We start from the raw sequence: 21,581 nt of genomic DNA on the forward strand, positions 1-21,581 counted from the left end.
CCTATACATATAGTTATATATATGTATGTATGTATCCTATGTTAAACTCGCAGTTTAGCTTATACAGAAGGAAAAAAAGCTAAGTAAAAAAAACGTTTTCGGACGATTACTCGTTTTCGGGAGCATCAAAATCAGGCTCAGGAGGTTTCTGCAACTTCATCAAGCTCCTCGAGCTCTCAAAACTCCTCAATCTATGCCCTTTCAACGCATTAGCAGCGAATCTCGAAGCGAATATCGTAGAACGTAACCTAGAAGACGTTCCGACCGAACTATCAGCCCTCGAAATCACTCGCCTATTATCATCATCATCATACTCATCTAACTCTTCATACTCGATTCCTTCATCACCTTCTTCTTCTTCTTCTTCTTCATCCTCTTCCATCCGCCTCAGTTCGGCGTTTTTCCTTCTTAAATGCCGACGCCAAGCCGCTTGGATGAAGCAAGCGGCCCATGTCCTGAACTGCTGAGAGTAGAACCTGAACGTGTGTTGAACCTGCCGACTGTGGAGCCGCCTGAACTGACTGGCCACGAATTTCAGTTCTTCGGCTTCCAGAGCGAAAGCTTCCACTTCAGTCAGAGCCTTTACCGTTCTCGTCGAGGAAGGCAGGTTCGCAGCCGCCTTAGGGTCGAGGGCCCATGTCAGAAGCTCTTCGCCGCAAAAGTCGCCTTCTTTCAGTAACCCTCTGTTGAAAAACCCGCTCCTTCCGCCGTCCGTCGTCACGCTCTCTAACCTTCCTCTGATTATGAAGAGCATTTCGTTGACCGGATCTCCTTCCCGAACTATGTATGTACTCTCTGTGTATAAACTCGGTTTCAGCCTCTCGCAGATTGCGTCTAGTAATCTTTCGTCCATATTCGCGAAAAGAGGGACCTGAAAATCATGGTTTCCGAGTTTTTTTTTTGCTTTATTCGATGTATCTTTTATGTATACAAGGTCCGGGAGTTCTCGAAAACGTACCCTTCGTACTAAATTCAGACAGAGATGTCGTTTGATGTCTCTTCTGAGATCCTTTGGTAGACTCTGTACTATGTTTTCTTCGTCGACCCCTCTTGTTTCTAACCATTTGTACTGATCATACCGCCTTACTCGTTGCCTTAGGTTCTGCGGGAGCGAACGGTGGTGCATCCACTGCTCCGAGTCTCGTCTTTTGATCCTCATTTCTTCGAGTCGGACAGTAAGCGACTGGAGATATGTCTGAAATCTCGGAAGAAATCCTCTTTTGTCAGATAACCTGTCATTTTCACGTCGAGAATGAAGAGAGATCGAGGAAATTGTGTTAACGAACCTGCATATTACCGATGAGAAGAGCAAAGAGGAGGAGTCCAGCTATAGCAATGGCGATCGAGAACAAAACTTCTCCAGGATACGTGCTCGTCTGCAGCCCTTGACCTAGCGTACTACGCAAGAAAACAAACATATATCGAAATACGATAACCGATATTCATCCGCATTTACCCTTATCAAGGAAAAAAACTGCAGATTTACATATGGGTTTTACCTAAGATTTTGCAGACCCCACCATAGACAGTAGCAGAACTTGGAGAAAAACGTCATTGGCGATACAATCCCAGAAGAAACGGCCTGACTGTATATTCCGTAATTGAACTGCGAATCATCGCCTTTCGCGGAACAATTGCTCTTGAGAAGCTCGGGGACCGATCCGATCCAGTCGGGATCGGGAACAGTCATGAGTTTGTTTCCGCAGTACAGAAGCTGAATACATAGCCGAGGGTCTGGTTGAACTTTACACGCAAATCTCCAACAAGCATCATTCCGTTCTACTGACAACATGTACCAGAATGCTCCAGTTATCTACAGAATTTCAGACAAGAACGGATACTGAATCCGTTAAGACACGAACAAGGAATCGTTCTAAGATAAGATCGTAAGGAACAGTGTTTAGGATCAGATTCGGAACACTTACGTGGCTTGCAAGGATGTACCAGAGGAGATAATATGCGGCACCAGCCCAAGCGCCTTCTGCGAAAGCTCCTGCGGATTTCTTGAGTTCTGATGTCAATGGGATGAACCGAACGAATCTCGGAATGTACTGAATGATGACGATGTGTAATAACGCCTGTTTTGTTGGTAAAACCTCCGTCCCCTTCGACTGGTGAAGAAATTTCCATACCGCCATCTGCAGAAAGCGAGAGAATCAGTGGCAAAAATCGACGTTTTGTGGCATCGAGATGACGTTCTTACCTGCGGTAAAGGAACGACAGCGAGGAAATCCACGAGGAAATAACGGCTCAGGTATCGTTCTGCGATCTTGGCGGGGTCGATGACGAGCTCTCCTCGTCCGAACACGCGGGAAGACGGGGCGATATAAGCTGTACGAAACTGCAGAGCCATACGGATGAGGTAGAAAACGTCGATGACCGTCCGTAGAGTCGTGGTCGTGACAGCGAGTTTCGTGTCGATCCCGATGCAGCTGGCGGAATTATCGACGATGGGGAGGTAAAAGAACAATGGATCGACAGAAACAGCGACAATGCAGGAGATGACGAACATCCTGTTCCATAAGAGAAGTGTTTTGTCCTGAGGGTCGAAGATTTTTTTCTCGGAAACGTGGAGATCTTCCGGGAAAACAGCTCTCGTGACGCCGGACGTGAACGATTTTCCGATCGTTCGTAATCCTTCTGAACCGATTTTCACGCCTTCCCTGAACGATCTGGACGTGTTCTTCTTCCCTCGAGCCGTGAAGTCGAAACCGAAACACCAACTCTTCATTCCATTCCCGGTGGAAGACATTGATAACCTCGAATCTATATCATCTAATCTGAAACGTTTTCATGGAAAGTATTTTTTGTTACAGGGGGAGAAATGATAAGAGCGTGAATGCGAATCGATTCCATTACCTTACGAATTTCTCTCTTTGGCCTCCTATGTATTGGGACTTGTACATTTTCGGACAGCCGATCACATAGACATAGATACGAACTTAACCTAAAAAATACATCAGAAAAAAGAAGATTCTGTACAAGATTTCGATCACTCACGTGATAAACATGAGAAAATAGAGAAACCCATTTAGGAAAATCATCAAAGGAAATCCGATGACAAGAATCTAGGGTTTTGAAAAGCTTGGGGAACAAGAAAGGGGGAGAGAAGAGAAAAAACATGCGTTACGTACGTTGCCTAGCTGCCGGAGGAAGTTAGGGGTAGAGAAAAGAAAACGATGATGTTCGTGAATTCGACCGTTATGGCCGTTATTTTCATCACGATTGCCAAAAACTAAACTCCATAGATCCAAATTAATTTCACGTCAGCTAGAAAAATTTACCCGCAAACATCGGACTTGTTGTTAGGAATGTGTCAAAAGCTTAGTACGTCTAATATCAAAGCTAAAATTAGATTTTACACAATTCTAAATTTAGAAATGTGATAAATTTAGACTGTCGACCGCTTCTTAACAAAATCGTGTGAAATTCGAGAAACAGTATATATATATATATATATGCAAGTGCAACGTACGTAGAAGGACTTCATGGATAAAATACACATCAAACTACGAGGAACCCAAATGTATAAAACACATATGGTCCAAAAGTAGAATGTGAAAACAATATTGAGTGGTCTCGTTTTGATTCAATCGCACACCTATACTGTTTTCGAAGTGCATATATATATATATATATATATATATATATATATAATGGAGTGCAAAACAGCAATACGTGGGAATTCCTCGTTGCATGCGAAAGTAAAAAAATGGGGAATAATGATAAATAAATAAAGTTGGGGGGAGAGGGCATCATTTACGTTTGAATAGGACTCTCAACAACGAGACAAATTGGACCATTTTCGACTGTACACATGCACCTTCTTTTAAACACTAGTTATTTTTTTTAACGGTGAAAAAAGGAAAAATAATTACGATTAAAGGAAACCTTTATATATGACGAAAGAGGCCTAATCATATCGAAAAAAGAAAACCCTAATCATCATATATATATATATATTTATGTGTATATTACATGCAATTTAATTACATACCCGTGAAGTTTTGCCATGAAACCTAGCTAGTGACGTTATTGCAACTTAGATATTTGGCTATTGAATGATTTTGTGTGTGTGTGTATATGTGTGGACAACATGTCGTAAACCCAAATAATTGATGATTTGGTGAATGGGATAGTGGGTTTTATTAACTAAAGAAGAAGAGCAAAAGTGTCAAATGGTGGATAATGATGGGCAATCATGACATCGTGGAACCATTTCAAAAAGACATAATGGGCGAGATTGAACATTAAGGGGAAAAGAACAAGACAGTGGGCATGATCTGATTGACCACTTCCACATGAACTCCTCTCTCTCTCTCTCTCTCTCTCTCTCTCTCTCTCTCTCTCTCTCTCCCTCTCTCTCTCTCCCTCTCTCTGTTTTTCAATGACAAAATTTTTCAAACTTAGTGCACATGAAGTTGGTCCACAACCCCACAACAAGACAATCACCATATATCAGAAATGAGAAAGTGACAACCCCCCCGGTGGTTCCTTTGTTTGGTTCTTTCACTAATCTTAAATTCGTCGTAATATAGAATACTTTGCATTATAAGGTTGTCGACATTTCTCCATTTCCTAATAAGTTGTATGGTTCTCAGCCACTGATTTTTCTTATCCGTTTTTTAATCCCAGGACGATGTTTTTTTTCATTAATAGCCATAAAAAAAATACTCCCAATATAAATGTAGATTATTTTTTATTTCTAAATAGTTATCATTTTAGATTTTTTAGGTGATTTTTAATAAAAACTTCCAATGTTATCTTTAATTAAATATATAAAACTTCAATAGAGTATTAATGTAACTATGATTTAATAAGGGTGTATATTACTTTTTTTTTATTTTTTTTTAAAAACTGTGAAAAAATCTAAAAGGACAATTATATTCCAACGGAGAGAATATATAATAGAAATTGACGTTTTAATTTTTATACAAATTTTAAAAAAATTGAAAAAAGTGACATATATCCTTATTTAATATATAGAAAATGATGTGATCTATATATATTGCTATTGGAATTTGGTAATTTTATTAAAGAAAAAATTGATTTTATTTTAAAAAAATTTGTCTAAAAAATTTAAAATGACAATCATTTTAAAACAGAAAAAATAACTTTAAACTTCAACTAATTTGAAAAGGAGAGGGTATATCGTTTTTTTTAATACTAAGATAATAGTATTCGTTATAAACGATAAAAACACCTAATGACCATGACTAGGGTAATTAGTGTAATTGGGTATACGCGCGATATTACGTTGCCACCGAAAAGAAATTTAAAAGCAGAAGTCCCAAAGCAGTCAAAGCACATTGGACACCTCGCCCACTCCTTAATTAACCTCAATTTACGTCATTAGTTTCTAATTAATGATAGAAAAATTTGTATTTCATTCTCTTCTCCCAAAAGATTGTTATACCTATTTGTATATTTGCATCATCAACTAAAGCCCTTTTGAATTCCAAGAAGAAGAGCTTCGATTTTGTGGCCAAAGTTAAACACGAGTTATATGCTGTTTTGTAACATAGACGTCGTTAGATCCCGTCCAAAAATATCGAAAGTTATCCAAATATAAAACTAGGTCTTTTTAGGTTTTAATTTTTTCATTAAAAGATATTTTTATTCGATTTTATATCGAAGTTTCGTTTTGATTCATATTAGTCTCTTTTTTTTTTAAAAAAAAAAATCGATTTGTATTAAAACAAAATGTTCATTTAATATTTGTTTTTTTTTTCGCTAATTATTATATTTACTTCGTACTTAGGTTTAAAGAAAATTATACAAAATGAATTTCAAATAAAATAAATTATGATTTTGTATTATTTATTGCTATTTAGTCAACTTTGTATAATCGGAATTAAAAATAATGACCATGGTTATCACTTAATGTACATTGTGGTTATTATTTTAATATAGTTTTCCTTTAAAGAATAGACAGGTTTTTGTGCGACTTTCGTTTTTATATATATAATTTTAGTTGCTTTCTTAGTTATGCGATACTTAGAAACCAAAACTAATACTAAAATAACATTTTTAATTCAATTCCAAGATCCAACTGCAAGAAAACATGCCTAAACAATTATATATATATATATATATATATAAAATCATACGTTAAGGAAAAAGTCTAATCACAACCTCACTATAATCCACTACTGAAAGCAATTAACATCATCATTAAAGCTAAACAACATTATCACTCTTATCTTCTTTTTTCAAATCAATGCAATAACTAAATATCCAATCATATAATTCAATCTTGTAAAATCCATACCGATACGAAACATGAACATATTTATTTACCCAAAGAAAAAAAATATAAAGGAGAAATCGTCACATTCCAATAAAAGGAGAAAAAAAAGAGAGCAGAAACTCATTAACAGCTTTTTTTGTGAACATTCCGACGAGGAGCAGAGAGGGCAAACCAGAGAACAAACAGAGATCCGCCATTACAAGACCAGAGCATGAGCTCGATACATTAAGACACATCAAAGAAGAAGACACACGAGAGAGAGAGAGAGAGAAAGGCTGAAAATCATGCCTTCAAGGCCTATGCCTCCAAATCCAATCCGACCAAACTTAACCAACAGAACAAGACTCGTCTTCTTGATCCTCACGATCTCGTCCTCTCTGGTCATCTTCTTCGCAATCCTCTACTTCATCTACCATCTCTGGATTTCTCTTCTCAACCGCTCAAGAACCATCCCTTTCGACGTTGCCGCTCCATTGAAGCTCCAAAGGTTCACTCACAAGGAGCTCAAGATCGCGACCAACGATTTCGACGACTCGAACGCCCGGGCACTGTCTTCAGAGGCATTGCAGGAGACGGCAAGCTTTTCGCTGTCAAGAGCCCCCCCAGCCACTCTCTTCAGACAGAAACTGAGTTCCAGAACGAGTTACAGATTCTCGGGGGGTTAAGATCGCCATTTCTGGTTACCCTTTTGGGTTACTGTGTAGAGAAGAGTCACAGGTTCTTGGTCTACGAGTACATGCCCAACAAGAGCCTGCAAGAGCTGCTATTCAGTGAGAATGGAAACTCGGGCTTGAACTGGGAGAGGAGATTCAGTATCATCCTCGATGTGGCCAAAGCTTTGGAATTTATGCATTTTGGGTGTGACCCACCTGTGATTCATGGAGATATAAAGCCGAGCAATGTTCTTCTGGATTCTGAATTTAGGGCAAAGATTTCAGATTTCGGTCTGTCGAGGGTTAAGATCGAAGGAGACTATGGCGTCGATTTGTTCAGTCAGGATTTGGGGAAAAGCCAAGAGCTTTCTGGGAATCTGGGAGCATTCGGTGGAGAGAGCACTCCTCGGACAGCAATCGGGACACCGACACACGAGGTAGATTTCGCTCTCGCTTTACAAGCATCTTCTTCTTCGAAGAACAGCAGAACGAGTTACAACATTAGGGCACTGAATCTGAATTCGATGGGTTTCAATGCTAATCTGGCGATGGAGGGCGAGAGCAGAGATGGGATCGAGACGAAAGGGAAGGAGGTTTCGAACGACGTGGATGATGAGTTTGATGCTGGAGAGCATTGCAAGGGCTTGAATTTGAGCCCTAACTCTGTTCTTGATCTGGGAAAGGGATCGAAGCAGTGGGGGAGAGATTGGTGGTGGAAGCAAGACGGGAGTGGCGAACTGTGTAGTAAAGATTACGTGAGGGAATGGATCGGAAGCCAGATTTACGCGACGAATCCTGACTGGGAAGATGAACCCAACAAGATCACTGCTGAGAAGCCCGAGCTGGGGAATTCGAATAGAACGACCGATAAACTCGAAGATCGGAACGAGTCTGGACTAAACGAATCGAGGTTCGACACTCTGGAGGAGGAGTTCGCAAAGGAAGAGATCGATGAGAGGGCGGAGAAGAGCCGGAAATTGAAGAAGAAGAAGAAGAAGCATAGGAAGATGCAAGAATGGTGGAAGGAGGAACATCTGAACAGCGAAAAGACGAGGATGTTCAGAATGAAGTTCAAGAATCGGCTAAAGGTTCCACATTTCTGTTTCCGAAAAAGGAAAACACTCAGAGAAAGCAGCATCCATGACCGAGAGGCCGAGGGAGAGTTCAGTTTCAGAAGGGGATGGAGAAGAAAGAGCAGAAACAGATCAATGGGAGGCAGCGAAATGTGGAGCGGAGATTTGTTCAGCCGAGAACTCAGCAGCACAACGAGCATGAGAGGAACACTCTGTTACATCGCTCCAGAGATCGGGATTGGATGCGGATACTTGATGGAGAAAGGCGATATCTACAGTTTCGGAGTTCTGATTCTGGTGATAATATCGGGCAGAAGGCCATTACACGTTCTTGCATCGCCTATGAAGCTCGAGAAAGCGAACTTGGTGAGCTGGTGCAGGCATTTGGCTCAGTCGGGGAACGTTCTTGAGCTCGTGGACGAGAAATTGAACGACGAGTACAGCAAAGAACAGGCGGGTCTGTGCATAAACTTGGCTCTGGCTTGCCTGCAGAAATCGCCCGAGCTAAGGCCTGACATTGCTGAAATCGTTAGGATCTTGAAAGGGGAAACCGAGTTTTCGTCGATGGCTGCCTTCGAATTTTCGCCATCGCCGCCCGCCAAGTTTTACGGCAGGCGATCCAACCCCCTCCCCCCCCCGCCAAGTTTTACGGCAGCAGATCCAACCGGAGACTTAAGAACAATGCCGAGTAGGAAGTTTTCATTTTTTTTTCTTGTTCTGTTGTAAAATGGTTTCAGATTCTTTTTTTTTTTTTTTGTGGCTTTTGATCGAGTGAATGTAATTTAGCAGAGAAGATCTCTTAATTAGTCGAGAATGTATCTGGTGAGTATATTTGAATTCTGTCTTATTTTCATTAATCGCATAACCATTAAACGAATCAATTTATATAAAAAGTGTTTTGAAATTATAGAGATATGGAAAATTAACAAAAAAAGAAATTATATATTTGTATAATTCTAACATCATTCGATCTCGTTTGTGCCCTTTGTCCTTGTCTCGAAAGGTCTGTTGAGATCATATTGGCGTTTGATACGCCTGGATTTGCGATTCAGAACGCAACTTGGAAACGCGTAAAATCGCGTCCCGGAGTTTGCGGAATTAACGTAACCACAAAGGCACTCTTTAAGTCTAAAGCTAAAGGAAAACGCACACTTGCTATTATTTCGACAATAATGAAAAAAATGTCTAAAGATTAGGAGGAAAAAAAACAAAATCAATAGCTTTTAATTAGTTGAAAAAAAATCATGATGTGTTACATATACTAAATTTTAGGTGAAATATAAAAATTAAATAAGCCAAATAAAAAATAATTAGGTCAAAACTAAATGAAACCTAAAATAAAGAAATATTGGTTTTCAAGGGAAGGAATGGAAATAAATGCATTATAAACTGAGTCAATGCCCTGCCGGATGTTCCTTTGGCATTAAATGGAGACGAAATCTATCAAGGAGGCAAACAAATAAATTCCCAGTCAGTGTCTGTGTCTGTGTCTGAAACAGACAAAAAGTCTAGTGCCCATTACAACATCAATGCAAAACAACCTTTGAATCTAAATGACGAATCACTCATTTCACTCATAAAAACCCTGATGGCATGAACCGTTTGATCCAAGCCTTAATCCAAATGGTGAAGAAACAAAACCCAGATGAGAAAACGACTCCCAAAAGTGATTTAGATCAGACCGAATCTGAAAAAAACAGAAACAAATGACACAACAACTAAGGCCCTGAAGGATTGCTTAGGAAGAGAGACAGTGGAAGAAGTCTGGTTGGCTGAAACGGAGCTCGAGGGTGGAGGAGGAAGAGGGTGAACGAGAACCGTTACTTTCATGCCGTTGAAGCACTGACCATTGCCTCCGATGAAGTAATACCGCTTTGCCTCGTTGAGAGGTATGAAGTCTTTGCCGCTGCTCCAGTTGCCTACTGCTCCATCGGTCGTGCAGTTGTCGTACCCTGTCTTGTTCACCTCAAACACATTGTACTGGAACTTCTTGTACCTGAAGGCTGCCATCCACAACAGAAATCATTTGTGTGTGTATGTATCAGAACCAGACTAGTTTTCTGTGCCAGTGTCATCTGGAGAGAGGATCTTGAAATGTATCAGCAGAAGAAACCGCCAGAAAATAGCTCCGTAACAGATTGTTTCTCCAAGATTTATGGATTTTATTCAAAAGCACCGAATATGAACCCAAAAATCGAGACTAATACCAGAATCGTAAAAAGATAATGGTGTCGATGACTTCGATCGGAAAGATGGTTCCATTCAAATTCCACGGCTACATAGAATCCCATTGGTTCAAGAACATAATATCAAGACAGAGAGTTCAATCTAAAGATCTCTAGCAAGACAGTCAAAAGCTTAAGCTCACTGGTTAAAGTCTTAAAGAACGTACTTTTCTTTTCCATAATTGTGTGAACCCGTAAAATCCCCACGCTTGTACAATAGCTCAAACCCTAAACTGCAGACATATCAATGGAGGCAATCGCGGAATGGGGGGTTTAAACCCTAGACCTCCAAGAAAATGTCATACACCTTTTTCACCCACTATGATACTCCCATTTGGTGTCTACTTTTTGAACAAAGGTTAAAACTTTAGATCCACCGAGGTCAAACCTCACTGGTCGAAGAACACGTCTTTTCTTTAACACTAAACCCGATGCAGGAAAAGTGCCTCAAACAGATCCAACCTAATCAAAAGCCACCCATAAACATAACCACACACACACACAGGGCCGGGGGGGGGAGAGAGAGAGAGAGAGGACGTACAGATAAGGTCGCCGACATAGAAGGTCTGGTTGTTAACCCAGGAAGTGTAGTTCATGCCGGGATTCCATCCCTTGTTGGCACCAACAATGTGGTCGGTTGCGGCAGCCGGAGAGAACACCGTGCCGGCGGCGATGGCGGAGACCAAGACCAGAAAGCTGAAGAATTTTTCAGAAGAGCTCCACATTTTGAGTTCGGAGCGGGTTTTGAAACCAGCTTTTCTTGGATCTTGACCAGAGTCTGTAGCACTCTTGAAATAGTCAAAAGCTTCTACTTCCTTCTACTTAGCTTTATTGGGTAGCTGGACAACGGATAAGAAGGGCCATCACACAAAAGAGAGAACAAAAACAAATAAAATAATGCGAAGAGCGTCATAAATGAGTGTTTTCTGTTTTCGGATTCCAATTTCTGGTCTAACGAACTTTGAATTGATACTAACATGCTGAGAACAATCGATTGCTGTTATTATTAATGCCAACAATCCAATTTCCATGTAAAGATTCAAAATTTTTAAAAAAGGAATTGACTTTTGTGAGGTATAAGTGATATAAATATACAATAAAATATCATTACAAGACATATTATGTCTGCGCGTGCTTGGTTTAAAGCATGTGATGGTGAGGGTCTAACGCAGCAGCAAAAAATATCAAGGAAGTTGTCCCCCTTTGCCCCTCTACTGGCCCTTGTTAAAAGAAGATATGCTCTCTATCCAGCCTAGATTTTGTCCCCCATTTCATGAATTAAAACATAATAACGCAGCAGAAAAAAAAAAACAGAATCATGCATTACTACTTTGATACATAAAATAAACTCCTTGTAAGTTGTAAGATGGAAGAGAGACTGAACCCGGGCCCTTTATTTCTTGGGGGACATAAGAGGAATATAATAATCCAATCTGTACTCAAAGGTTGTAAATCTAAAAGATATTTATGATTAAAGTTACTTGAAGTTTCAAATTCGAATTTGTATGGCGCAGACAGAGTACAAGAACTGAATTCTAGTTGATATGAAATTCCCTTTCGTCCTAATTGAATGTATGTCCATAAAAGGATAGTTTCAAGATAGATTTTTTTTGCAATTTTCTGTCAGCCAAAGGTCTTCTCCTTAGAAGCAAGAAAAGAAAAACCGAGAACATATCAATAGATATCTTGTGGATAGGATTTTGAAGAAACTTACATTTTCGATTCTTGTTGGATCTGCAATTATTTGCAGCACAACACATCGATGCTCGGGTTGCATGAAAGGCGTGTCATTTGTTCAATAGGTCGCTGAAGTATTCTCCTTGGCAATGTGCAAAGGAAAAAGAAGTTCTGGCCTGTAAAGGAAAAGGAAAAAGATTATGCTTCATAATGCAGAGGAAACGTAATCTTTGATTTAGAGCTTTTATACAAATGATAAGCAACAACGTTTTCGTGGATAAACTAAGTTTAGCCCTTGTAATTCCAAAAGCTCCCAGGTTCGATCATACTTCAAAGACAAAAAGTTAAGCAAATGTTTGTGCCGAAATCTCTTAGTGATCACAAATCTGGTAAATGGATGAAGGGATTACCCTGCAACTGAATGCCGAATTAGCGCGAAAATACAAAGCAAATGCCATTGATAGATCGGCAGGAAAGCTTCCTGTAGCAAACTGCAGCATGAAGGAGCAATTGTCTCTTGGTCTCGTGCAGACACATTGTATCACAATTCTCAGGATTATGCCCAAATTGAGCTGAAAATAATCTAAGTGATCTTTTGATTACGATCTCTGGTCAAATCCACATCTAATTCTTTTACGTATCTTGATCAATTTTGTCGTTTATAGCTTTCCCTAGAACTCTGTTTTTGAAGACCTTTCATTTTACTCGCTCCGAACCCTCTCACGTTCTTCTTTCTCCCATTGACATTTCCTCGTACTGGTTTCTGAAGAAGTTTCTCGAGTTTAGGATCCCCTGAAAGCCCCTTTGATTTCATTTCTGAATAAATCTCTCTGGCTTCTGCAAGCCAACCACATGTCACAAGACCCTGAACCATTGCCAAGTAAAGAGTGGGATCGGCTACAATGTCAAAACGAGCCATTTCAGCCCAAATGTTCAAGACGTTCTCTGGTTGCTTCTCCTTGAACAAATTTCTCAGAATGAGGAGAAAGGTGTCTCCTTTGGGACCTAAACCAGCAATCTTCATTTCATTTAATACCTCCAGAGTTCGATCATAATCTACAATCTCCAAGAATGAATGAAATGTATCGATTGTCAGACTTAGGTTCTCGTTGATCATGGTGGCCAACACATTCCTTGCTTCCTCCAACTTTTTAGCCTCGCATAGAGGGCGTATCATCGAGTTGTAAGTTACTGAATTCGGTTTTAGTCCCGACTCTTTCATTTTCTCCACAAGCTTCAGAGCTTCATCAAAGCAATTCTCACGGGTCAACACATAGGCCAGAGAGTTGTAAACCTCAACGTCAGGTGACCACCCGCGTTTCTTCATTTCATCGTAAAGCCTGAGAGATTCGAAGAGATTCCCGACTTTAGAGTAGCACGAGATCATGTGTCCATAGGAATCCTTGTTAGGTTCGATACAGTAATTCCCCATCTCCCGCCAAATCCTCTTTGCTTCAGTCACATCAACCCAAATGTTACACCAACCGTTAAGAACAATGTTGAATCCTTCCACATCCACTGGAAAGAGCTTTTTATTTGCAAGCATGAATTGCTCAGCCTCTTCTATGTGGCCATGTCTACATAAGGCATACAATAATCCTCGAAAAGCCTCTTCGTCAGGGGTGTGTCTGAATTTATCCATGACATCGAAAGTCCGAATAGCTTGGCTAGTATCATTAGCAGCAGCATATCTACATAAAAAAAAAGTCAAATAACTCAATACTTAGTACTATCATTTCATCACATGACGAATATTATGAACAGAGAACGAAAATCGTGAATCAAATCAATCTCCATTAGCTTGAGTTATCTGAAAGTTGAACTAGTGACCTTACTATACAGGACAATCTCAAACCTACATCATGTCAAAGTTAACAGAAAATCTGAAAGAATGTGAAATACGACCTGTCCATCATCAAAAACATGGCATTTCTCGTATCTGTTGAACCATGGAACATGTCTCGGATCAAACACCAGGCGATATTGAACTTTTGATGATTACCCAAAACCCAAACCATCAACTCGCAAGATTTTTTATCACCGCGGCCGCATCTCTCGCCCCATTTGAACGCCAAAAAGGCAAGCCTCCATTCGTCTCTAAATTCCCATATCAAAGAATACAACGAATCGTGATTCAGATGAAAGGATGAATCTTCGAGAGAAGCCATGGCATGCGCCTCCGAGTCCAACAGAGCCACCCGTCTGATCAAATCAATCATACGCTGATCCGGTGGAATCAAATTTTGGGTCTCCGAAGAGGGAAAGTCAAATACTTGCGCATTGATTTGAGTGGACAAGCGCTTTAACGAAATACGACGAAGGAAATGTGTGCATAGTCGAGAACGTACTGAACCTGTTCGATGAAATGCTGAAGAGAAAGAAGAGAGATTCGACGATGATGACCGCGAGAAAGAATTAGCGATCGCAGATTGTAGAAATGGATTTCGAGCAAAACGAAACTGTTGCATTCTTGCAATCCTCCTCGCGATGGTGAGAATCGCAGCCATTGTTCAACGGAAGTAGACGACGACAGTTCCTAACGGGAAAATGTTCTTAGTTAGGCCGACAACGGGGCCGAAAAGTGAACTCCAGGAAAGTTTTGGGCACATTTGAATGCGAATCGGCACTCATAACGTAAATAAAGATAAATTTGGGGATAATTTGTAATAATAGAAAATATGAGTTTTGGGCTATTAATGTTTAAAATGGGCTTCTGCAAGGCCCATATAGAACTGATAGAATTCTCTAAATCCTCGTCCTTTCATGGAGTTTCTTGTTTCCTGATAAACCCAGACGAAAATCTAAGCAATCTGATTTCCGACTCTGGGAAATTGAAGGAAAGTATCCGAGATCAAGATGGGAAACGAGGCGAAGAGTAATCGAGCTGCTAATATCGACGGAGGAGGATATAGGACGAAGATGGAGCATTTTCTATAGACAAGAAGCATGTCATGGCTGGGATCGGGAATATCACCGTCGTCTTCGGAGTCCCTTGGTATCTGATGAATCGAGGTGGGTTTTTCGAATCTTCTGGTTTTTTTCTCAGATTGTGTAGTGTTTCTTACTGGTGGTTCGATCTGGGGATGAATTCCTGTTTGGTGAAGTGGCAAAGTCAAGATCTTTATGGATTTCCGTTTTTTTATTTGGTGGAGATGATCAGAAGGAAAGTGGGTTAGGATTGATCTATGTTTCAGTTATCGAAACGGTGCTAGGGTTAGAACATACCGACAAAACCCAACTTCTGGCTTCGAATCTGTCGCTAAGTGGGAGACAGGGCTTGTTTGTCAGTTAATGGATGAGCTGAATGAACTGGAATCTGATTGGATATGTCAGAGCTAAAAGCATCAGTCACAACTTCCTAGCCTTTTGATCCCTGTTGAGAGATTAGTCTCTGCAAGTTCTAGCGATAACAAGCTTTAGAACTAGTGATTCCCATCTTCTTGCATGGCAAAGATTGAATAAGGGGAGAGTGTACGGACGGTAAAACCGAGATTACTGATTTCCTTAATTACAAGCTGTTAAGACTTTTCAATTCTTATGTGCGTTTGTGTGTGTGTGTATGTATTAGTCTTTATAATATTACCCTTCTCATGAAACATTAGACAGATACTTCCCCAGTGTTCTGTACATCTGTTTGCCTTCAAAATCTCATTCTCATTGTACATGTTTTGCTTTTGCATGAATATGAGGAGAATGTAATTCAATGTGCTTGTAAAGGGTTTATCTAACTTGGTTATGCTGCAGGCTCAAAGCATCAGTCTCACCAGGATTACTTGGAAAAAGCCGATAAAGCACGGAAAGCTCGGCTGTCCTCTGGTTCATCATCTGACCAGTAGAATGCAGACCCTTTTTGCAGAATCTAGTCACAAACTGATTGAGAATGATTCTACAGCGTTTTCTCTATGTTCATAGGACTCTGACATAGTCCGAGGCAGGCAGTGGCCCAGATGTTTTTTTGTTTCCCATCCCATGAATCTTCCTGTAATTTGTTGAGATTCCAGCATATATGTCAAATAAACAAGAAGATCTGATCACATTTTTCTTCCTTTTTTTCCTGATGTATATGCAAGAATAGATGTGTATTCCTGTTACCAGAGTTGCCACGTTTTAGCTAGAGACTGAAGAGCTGCCCCCAATATGTCAAATAATTCTTCTCTTTGCTCAGAACAAACAAATGTTTCATCTATGATGATGGAAATGAACAATAAATAGGCATATACCCAAAAGAATATCAGAAATCATCTTGTTTGTGAGCATCAACATCTTCATAGGGGCATTAGTCTTCTATACTTAAAGAACCAGATGAATGCCAAAAATATAACCATGCCGCATGATCCAGTAATTATCAGAACCCATTTGAATGCATCTCTCTGTTGAAAGAAATCTATCTCGAAGTTCATCCCAAAGACTCCAGCCACAACCCCGAAAATGGCTACTACGAAGGTTGCAGTGGTCAGCAGCAGCTCGAATTGGATCAGCTGATTCCGGACATTATCCTGCAAATCCGACGATATTCAACTCGAAACAGAAAGACCCGAAATCCAGTTTATGTCCAATCTCGATGAGAAACTATAAGGTATGATATCAAAGCTGCAGTCTTTTGCTACAAGATCTTCGGTAAGATTAAACCGAAGAGAAGAGAGAAGGATATACCAGTTGAATGTTGATAAAATCCTCGGTATCGTCAATGTATTCCTTTAACTGAAATGTCACAAATCAACAAAGATGAGTTAACTGCTTCAGAAGAGTAGAAAAGATGATGAAGTAAACTTCATGAATGAACTAAGAGTTAGAAATGGAGTTTATATATACCGACGTCAGCTTGTTTAGTGTGCTATCAATGACAACAAAATAGGCTTCAAGCAACATTTCTAGCTCCTCTATATTCTCAGTTGCACCTTCTGAGCTCCTCGCACTGTCATGGCGGCTTCTGGCAATGCTCAAGCTTTTCTCGAGTCTCTGAGAACCAGGAGGAGAAGAGACGGGAGAAACTGGTGCATAGACAGATAGACAATCATTTGATCGGTTACCGAGTGATGACTGATCAACATCGAAAGACCCTTCCATCCTTTTCTTCTTCTCGGTTAGATACATTTCCGCCATATCCCCGTCATCATCCATTAGCTGCTCAATTTCATCCCGCACCTTCTGAACTCTTCTCGTCAATGCTACAAGTCTGCTTTTCAGTCTGCGTACACGTTCCAAGTTTAAGGTACTGATCTTCGATGTGAGCTCGTCTAATAACGGGTATGCCTCAATCTCCAACTCAGAAGCCTTTAGAAATTCACAAAATTCATTCGAGTTACCGATACATTTCTCTAAGAAAATCACCAAAATAGAAGCCCTCTTAGTTATATAGTTTTGAGTTAACATTACCGACCTGGGAATCGAGGAACGTACAAGCAGCTTCTAGAGCAACCTCAAGAGCCCTAAACTCGAAAGGTAAATAATCAGGGGATGAATTCCCAAAATCGTTGTCCTGCTGCCAAACCTCGCCAACAGAACTGGTCTTCAGTCTCTGCTGCAATTCAACCACGTACCGGAACACATAATTGTCGAGGGAATTCAACAGCAGAACCTCATCTGCTGTAATAATACAACGGATCTGCTCTAGGTTCACGACAATAGCCTTCTCTCTGCCCAAGATTGTTGACGGATACACAAACAGAGGATCGAGGAGCCTTAAATCACGAGCCGGCAAGTCACACCGACGCATCATTGTGAACTTGTCAACCTCAATGACTTGGGTGTCGCCCAAAGTATCGACACGAATCCATGACCGAAGCCCTTGACCTCGTTTCTTGAGACCCGAAACATCAACTCCTTTCAGAGGTTGTCTTCCAGAAGCAGAAGGCCTTGACACTGAATCCTTAAGGTTCGTCGCAGAAGCTGGTCTTGGAGGAAGCAGCCGCTCTTTCAGTTCGGACATTACTGCCAGTTTCGAGACACTGAAATCCAGATTAGACAGACGGGTGAGTATATATCCTTTTGATCACTTGCAGGATAATTAAGAGAATCAAATTCACAATGAGAAGCTTCTTTGAATAACTTCTGCAAATAGTTTCTGGAGACATTACACGTATCTACAGTATTTCTAGAGATTCGAACTTAAATCAGATAACTTTGAAATTTGAATCTACGGTTAGATAACAATATATCACAGAGGAAATCAAGAACGATCTCAGGGTTCGTCATGCATCCAGACAAAAAAAATTTATCAGAAAACTGCGTACTAACCTCAGAAACCGATCATAAATCGGAGACTGCCGACAATTTAGGAAATGAGAAGGAGAATAGACAAGAACAATCGTACAGAAACACGACGCGAGGATCAAAAGCGGATCAGAGTCGGAATTTCCGTGGTCATTTCGGGATTGCAGACCCTGTAATACCCATCACACACCGAATCGGACAACTGCAGATGATGACAAAAAAAAAAAAAAAAACCCAGAATTAGAAGGATCAAAACGAAGGCGAAAGCCCCGGAAAAATCGTGAATTTCTGAAATTCCAAAGCAGAATTCACCTCTGAGACGTTGACATGTTTCAGCACTGGAACTGTACTGAATCCCGAGGAGGCGCGAGAGAGAATCAAGCCGATGAAGATACCCAAGAGCAAGACTCAAAATGGTCGGCTCGGAATCGCCGAAGTATTTCTGAACGAACTGAAGAAGAAGAAGAAGAAGAAGAAGAAGGGCACGAAGAATTTAACCAAAAAAAAAAAAGAAGGGCACGAAGAACACGCAAAGCTTTTTGGTTGCCGGTGAATTCGAGGTGCCCTCGTGGAGGAAATTCAAACCGATCCGTAACTAATTTTGCTTTGGTTGCAATACTCAAAATCAAATTAACCGTTTTTCTAACCACTAATCTTAATTTCTACTCATGGCTTTGAGATGAAAAAAAAAACATGCCTTCAATTAGGACAATAACTTCCGTCCGACACTATTTTCAAAGGTTTGTTCTTTTTTTTCTCTTTGAAAGTGTTATGGTTAAGCAGTTGTATCATCCGGCGTAATAAACAAAAAGAAAATTTACATTATATTGATTTTGCATTTATAGCGTGAGAAAATAATAATAAAAAATCTTAACTTTTGGAATCTAATGAACAAATATTTGGAGGCAAACGTGTGTAGGACACAGTCAGCACGGGAATCCGTGGAAATGAGATGATGTAAGCAAGGAAATGCAGAACTAAGAGATCCGTCTGATCCGACCCGTTTCAGGTCTTGACCCGAATCTCTCTTGAACCCGACTCGGTTAATTGTTCGATCTGGTTAGTGCGCGCTAGTTTGTTAGTTACCCGTCCATTCTTCTCCCCTAGATTCTCAGAAATTGTCTGTTGATCAAAATATTTACTTCGATTGGTCTTTCCCTCGCTCTAATTCCGCGAAGGGTTGCTTAATCTGAGGTCGGAATGATTTGAAGTTCGCTTTTGCATTTAGGTTTTTTGTTCTGATATATGATTACTTCAATCAGCGAAAGTCGATAGCTTCTTCGATTTAGCTCGAGGAATCGGCCTCGAGGTAATAAATTTTCCGACTTTTCGTGGGTTTTGTGATTGATGCTCGTGGGTTACGCGATTCTACAGATGATCATGCGAGACGATTTAGTTTGTCTCGCGATGTTCTGAGCCCTAAAGTTGTAATCTTTGTTCTCGAGATATAGGTTTACACGTTGAATTCTGACTGTACGGGGAATGATTCTCATGGTTTGTAAGCTAAAAATGAATTAGAATGTGCCCCAAAAATCCAATTTTGTTCGTGAATTTAAAAGTAGATATTTTTAAGGATTGCAGAATTGATCAAGTTCTTCTAATATTGCTTGAGTTATGAAGACTGTCTTTTTTGTGTGTTAGGGTGTGTTTTTTGAGCTCATAGAAAAGATGGGGATGGTGTCCGTGAGCTCTCCCAGTGAAAGCCTTCGACTTGAGAGGAGAGGCCAGGCTGAAGAGCATGAGTTAGACAAGATCTTGTTCTTTTACCCCGCAGATTTAGCCTTCTCAACTCAGCTATCGGTTATCGGCCTAAGCGAATGTCATTACCTTTACAAGGTCATCTTGCCAACCGGGTTTCTGTTTAATGTTCTCTGCTTGATGGTCAGCAATTCAAGTGTTGGATGGATACAACGATCTGGTTATAAGTCTTGACTGTGCGACTTTGAAAAAAGACATTCTGTTTCTGTTCAGTTGTTTGGGTTGTCTGTGATTTCCTTGTATTTGAGGCGTAGTGTAAATTTTGTGCAGACTTTTCTCCCCAGAGGCAGCTTGTGAGGTAATAGAAGCTAAGAAGCATTCACATGTTTACTATGAGGCAGAGCCTGATATATGGATGGTGATGGTAAGGCATCAACGAGTGTGATCTCTTATATTGCTTGAAGCGCTCGTCGTTTAAATGATGTTGTATAGCTAATGCGATCTTAGAGGAATTGTTCTTTGCGCAATATGCGTTTCACTTTTTTTTGTGTAATGCATGCCAATGTACAGAATCTGACCTAAACACTGGCAGGTGGTGGAGAAAAATAAGGAGATGGAAGCCATATGGAGATTTGATGCATTAAGGAATGTGCTTAAGGAAGTGCATTCCCTCTTCTTGATGTTTCACGGCTCAGTTAGAGCATTACTTGAAAAAGAACCAACTGGAGGGCTTACGCGGTCACACTTGTATTCGTTCATTATGGACTATTTGAATGGTAAGTCGTACCTCCCAAATCGAGCATATATGTCTGCTCCCGTATGCGTTCTGTTCTGGTCGTGCTTCAATGCACTTCACGTTACCAATTTTCAGCATATCAAAAGCGGTTGCTGTGTCAAATTCCTCGAATTGGATTTGCGCAAAACTGTGTAATGCTCGAGTTGCTGCTATCTGTTTAATATCTGATGTAATGGTTTTCTCTTTGAGACAGATCTTTTTGTCGGGAAGAAACTTCAGTTACCGTCGTTTCGTGAATCCTTAAATGAATATGGAACTGTTCAGATGCTCACTCTAAGAAGGGAAGCAGCACTTGAAGTTCAGGTTTTTTTTCTCATTCTCCAGCAGATTATGTGCTTACCAATGGTTCAAAATTTTCATCTTCTAGTATATTGACTCGTACTTTCGCATGTGCAGTCTCTTGTCGGAATGCTAGAATCATGTGCTGGAGCCTGGAACTATGACATGCCACTCTGTGATCTTATTCCAAGACCTACCGGTCTCCACAACTCTCTCAGCTGTATGTCTTTTCTCGTTATTCCCGTTATTCCAAATGATTTTCCACCGACGAGAATATAGACCCTTTATATCTGTCACCGAATTCTTGCTCGATACAAATCGGTAACTGGACACAAACGCAAGTGACATGCCGAACAATCCGTTGATGTACGATAAGAATCTTTACTCTGAATGGTATGTTCTTTTCAGGATGACACGGCCAACTTATTTACATTTTCTGTTTATGGGGCTTACCGCACGTGTGTTATCCTCTGGTTCGAGTTCTTGGTCGTACCTACGAAAAGGGCCTGGTTCATCTCAATCTTGTTCAACTGGTACAATGCCTTCTGGAAATGGTGATAGCACGCATCATGTTATTAGGCCATTGCAGAACGGTAAGTGGTCGAAAGGGAAGGACGGTTTTCTTGTAACCGAGATTTGGGGTAAGGAGGCTGTCGGTTCACCAGATCATGGCACCACCCCGACAATATATCTCCACAGAACTCAAGAAAGAGGGTA

At 40.4% G+C, this 21,581-nt stretch overlaps 7 protein-coding genes across 8 annotated transcripts in view; 3 read left to right on the forward strand and 4 right to left on the reverse strand.

Annotated features, from left to right (window-relative positions):
• Positions 1-17: 17 nt before the first annotated feature.
• Positions 18-3,214, reverse strand: LOC104812411 (putative cyclic nucleotide-gated ion channel 8). 2 transcript variants are annotated; one of them, XM_010539547.2, is made up of 8 exons: positions 3,135-3,210; positions 2,860-2,947; positions 2,204-2,780; positions 1,926-2,138; positions 1,500-1,813; positions 1,287-1,398; positions 959-1,195; positions 18-871 (listed from the first exon to the last, which is right to left on the reverse strand). In XM_010539547.2, the coding sequence occupies exons 2-8, from the start codon at positions 2,904-2,906 to the stop codon at positions 107-109; spliced, it is 2,265 nt and encodes a 754-aa protein (XP_010537849.1). In that variant the 5' UTR covers positions 2,907-2,947; positions 3,135-3,210; the 3' UTR covers positions 18-106. The 2 variants fall into 2 exon arrangements, with proteins under 2 accessions (XP_010537849.1, XP_010537848.1); XM_010539546.2 differs by having other exon boundaries at positions 2,860-3,214.
• A 3,105-nt stretch (positions 3,215-6,319) lies between these two features.
• Positions 6,320-8,833, forward strand: LOC104812412 (putative receptor-like protein kinase At1g80870). The gene is given in 3 exon segments (XM_010539548.2): positions 6,320-6,790; positions 6,793-8,590; positions 8,632-8,833. Coding segments are annotated over 3 exon segments (2,091 nt in total). The 5' UTR covers positions 6,320-6,534; the 3' UTR covers positions 8,669-8,833.
• A 584-nt stretch (positions 8,834-9,417) lies between these two features.
• Positions 9,418-11,021, reverse strand: LOC104812414 (lamin-like protein). Its single transcript, XM_010539550.1, has 2 exons — positions 10,743-11,021; positions 9,418-9,979 (listed from the first exon to the last, which is right to left on the reverse strand). Exons 1-2 carry the CDS (start codon positions 10,924-10,926, stop codon positions 9,648-9,650), a joined length of 516 nt encoding a protein of 171 aa, XP_010537852.1. The 5' UTR covers positions 10,927-11,021; the 3' UTR covers positions 9,418-9,647.
• Positions 10,952-14,476, reverse strand: LOC104812413 (pentatricopeptide repeat-containing protein At1g80880, mitochondrial). The gene is made up of 4 exons (XM_010539549.2): positions 13,784-14,476; positions 12,289-13,569; positions 11,916-12,054; positions 10,952-11,040 (listed from the first exon to the last, which is right to left on the reverse strand). The coding sequence occupies exons 1-2, from the start codon at positions 14,383-14,385 to the stop codon at positions 12,525-12,527; spliced, it is 1,647 nt and encodes a 548-aa protein (XP_010537851.1). The 5' UTR covers positions 14,386-14,476; the 3' UTR covers positions 10,952-11,040; positions 11,916-12,054; positions 12,289-12,524.
• Positions 14,477-14,629: 153 nt separating this feature from the next.
• On the forward strand, positions 14,630-15,928 carry LOC104812415. Its single transcript, XM_019202421.1, is given in 3 exon segments — positions 14,630-14,810; positions 14,813-14,890; positions 15,623-15,928. Coding segments are annotated over 3 exon segments (246 nt in total). The 5' UTR covers positions 14,630-14,734; the 3' UTR covers positions 15,715-15,928.
• A 148-nt stretch (positions 15,929-16,076) lies between these two features.
• LOC104812417 (magnesium transporter MRS2-1) lies at positions 16,077-18,823 on the reverse strand. The gene is made up of 6 exons (XM_010539551.2): positions 18,404-18,823; positions 18,116-18,293; positions 17,259-17,826; positions 16,691-17,152; positions 16,532-16,579; positions 16,077-16,374 (listed from the first exon to the last, which is right to left on the reverse strand). Exons 3-6 carry the CDS (start codon positions 17,805-17,807, stop codon positions 16,144-16,146), a joined length of 1,290 nt encoding a protein of 429 aa, XP_010537853.1. The 5' UTR covers positions 17,808-17,826; positions 18,116-18,293; positions 18,404-18,823; the 3' UTR covers positions 16,077-16,143.
• A 331-nt stretch (positions 18,824-19,154) lies between these two features.
• LOC104813307 overlaps positions 19,155-21,581 on the forward strand; it is a 2,829-nt gene continuing 402 nt past the window's right edge. Inside the window, 10 exon segments of the mRNA XM_019202355.1 lie at positions 19,155-19,400; positions 19,733-19,908; positions 19,910-19,927; positions 20,120-20,213; positions 20,382-20,565; positions 20,779-20,888; positions 20,982-21,011; positions 21,013-21,084; positions 21,273-21,305; positions 21,307-21,577. Coding sequence (XP_019057900.1) covers positions 19,760-19,908; positions 19,910-19,927; positions 20,120-20,213; positions 20,382-20,565; positions 20,779-20,888; positions 20,982-21,011; positions 21,013-21,084; positions 21,273-21,305; positions 21,307-21,577 — 961 coding nt within the window. The 5' untranslated portion in view covers positions 19,155-19,400; positions 19,733-19,759.

The sequence above is a fragment of the Tarenaya hassleriana genome, unplaced genomic scaffold (assembly GCF_000463585.1).
Source record: "Tarenaya hassleriana unplaced genomic scaffold, ASM46358v1 Cleome2, whole genome shotgun sequence".
NCBI classification, from domain to species: domain Eukaryota; kingdom Viridiplantae; phylum Streptophyta; class Magnoliopsida; order Brassicales; family Cleomaceae; genus Tarenaya; species Tarenaya hassleriana.

What these genes read in the sequence shown, in the direction of transcription:
- LOC104812411 (XM_010539546.2), bottom strand. Translation starts at nt 2,906, where the DNA reads ATGTACAAGTCCCAATACATAGGAGGCCAAAGAGAGAAATTCGTAAG. An exon ending in CTGTCGTTCCTTTACCGCAG is followed by an intron (nt 2,139 to 2,203) that starts GTAAGAACGTCA and finishes CGCTTTCTGCAG; the next exon opens with ATGGCGGTATGGAAATTTCT. An exon ending in TGGGGTCTGCAAAATCTTAG is followed by an intron (nt 1,399 to 1,499) that starts GTAAAACCCATA and finishes TTTCTTGCGTAG; the next exon opens with TACGCTAGGTCAAGGGCTGC.
- LOC104812414 (XM_010539550.1), bottom strand. Translation starts at nt 10,926, where the DNA reads ATGTGGAGCTCTTCTGAAAAATTCTTCAGCTTTCTGGTCTTGGTCTCC. An exon ending in CTATGTCGGCGACCTTATCT is followed by an intron (nt 9,980 to 10,742) that starts GTACGTCCTCTC and finishes TGTGGATGGCAG; the next exon opens with CCTTCAGGTACAAGAAGTTC.
- LOC104812413 (XM_010539549.2), bottom strand. Translation starts at nt 14,385, where the DNA reads ATGGCTGCGATTCTCACCATCGCGAGGAGGATTGCAAGAATGCAACAG. An exon ending in ATGTTTTTGATGATGGACAG is followed by an intron (nt 13,570 to 13,783) that starts GTCGTATTTCAC and finishes TTTTTTATGTAG; the next exon opens with ATATGCTGCTGCTAATGATA.
- LOC104812417 (XM_010539551.2), bottom strand. Translation starts at nt 17,807, where the DNA reads ATGTCCGAACTGAAAGAGCGGCTGCTTCCTCCAAGACCAGCTTCTGCG. An exon ending in GTACGTTCCTCGATTCCCAG is followed by an intron (nt 17,153 to 17,258) that starts GTCGGTAATGTT and finishes GAATTTCTAAAG; the next exon opens with GCTTCTGAGTTGGAGATTGA. An exon ending in CACTAAACAAGCTGACGTCG is followed by an intron (nt 16,580 to 16,690) that starts GTATATATAAAC and finishes GTGACATTTCAG; the next exon opens with TTAAAGGAATACATTGACGA.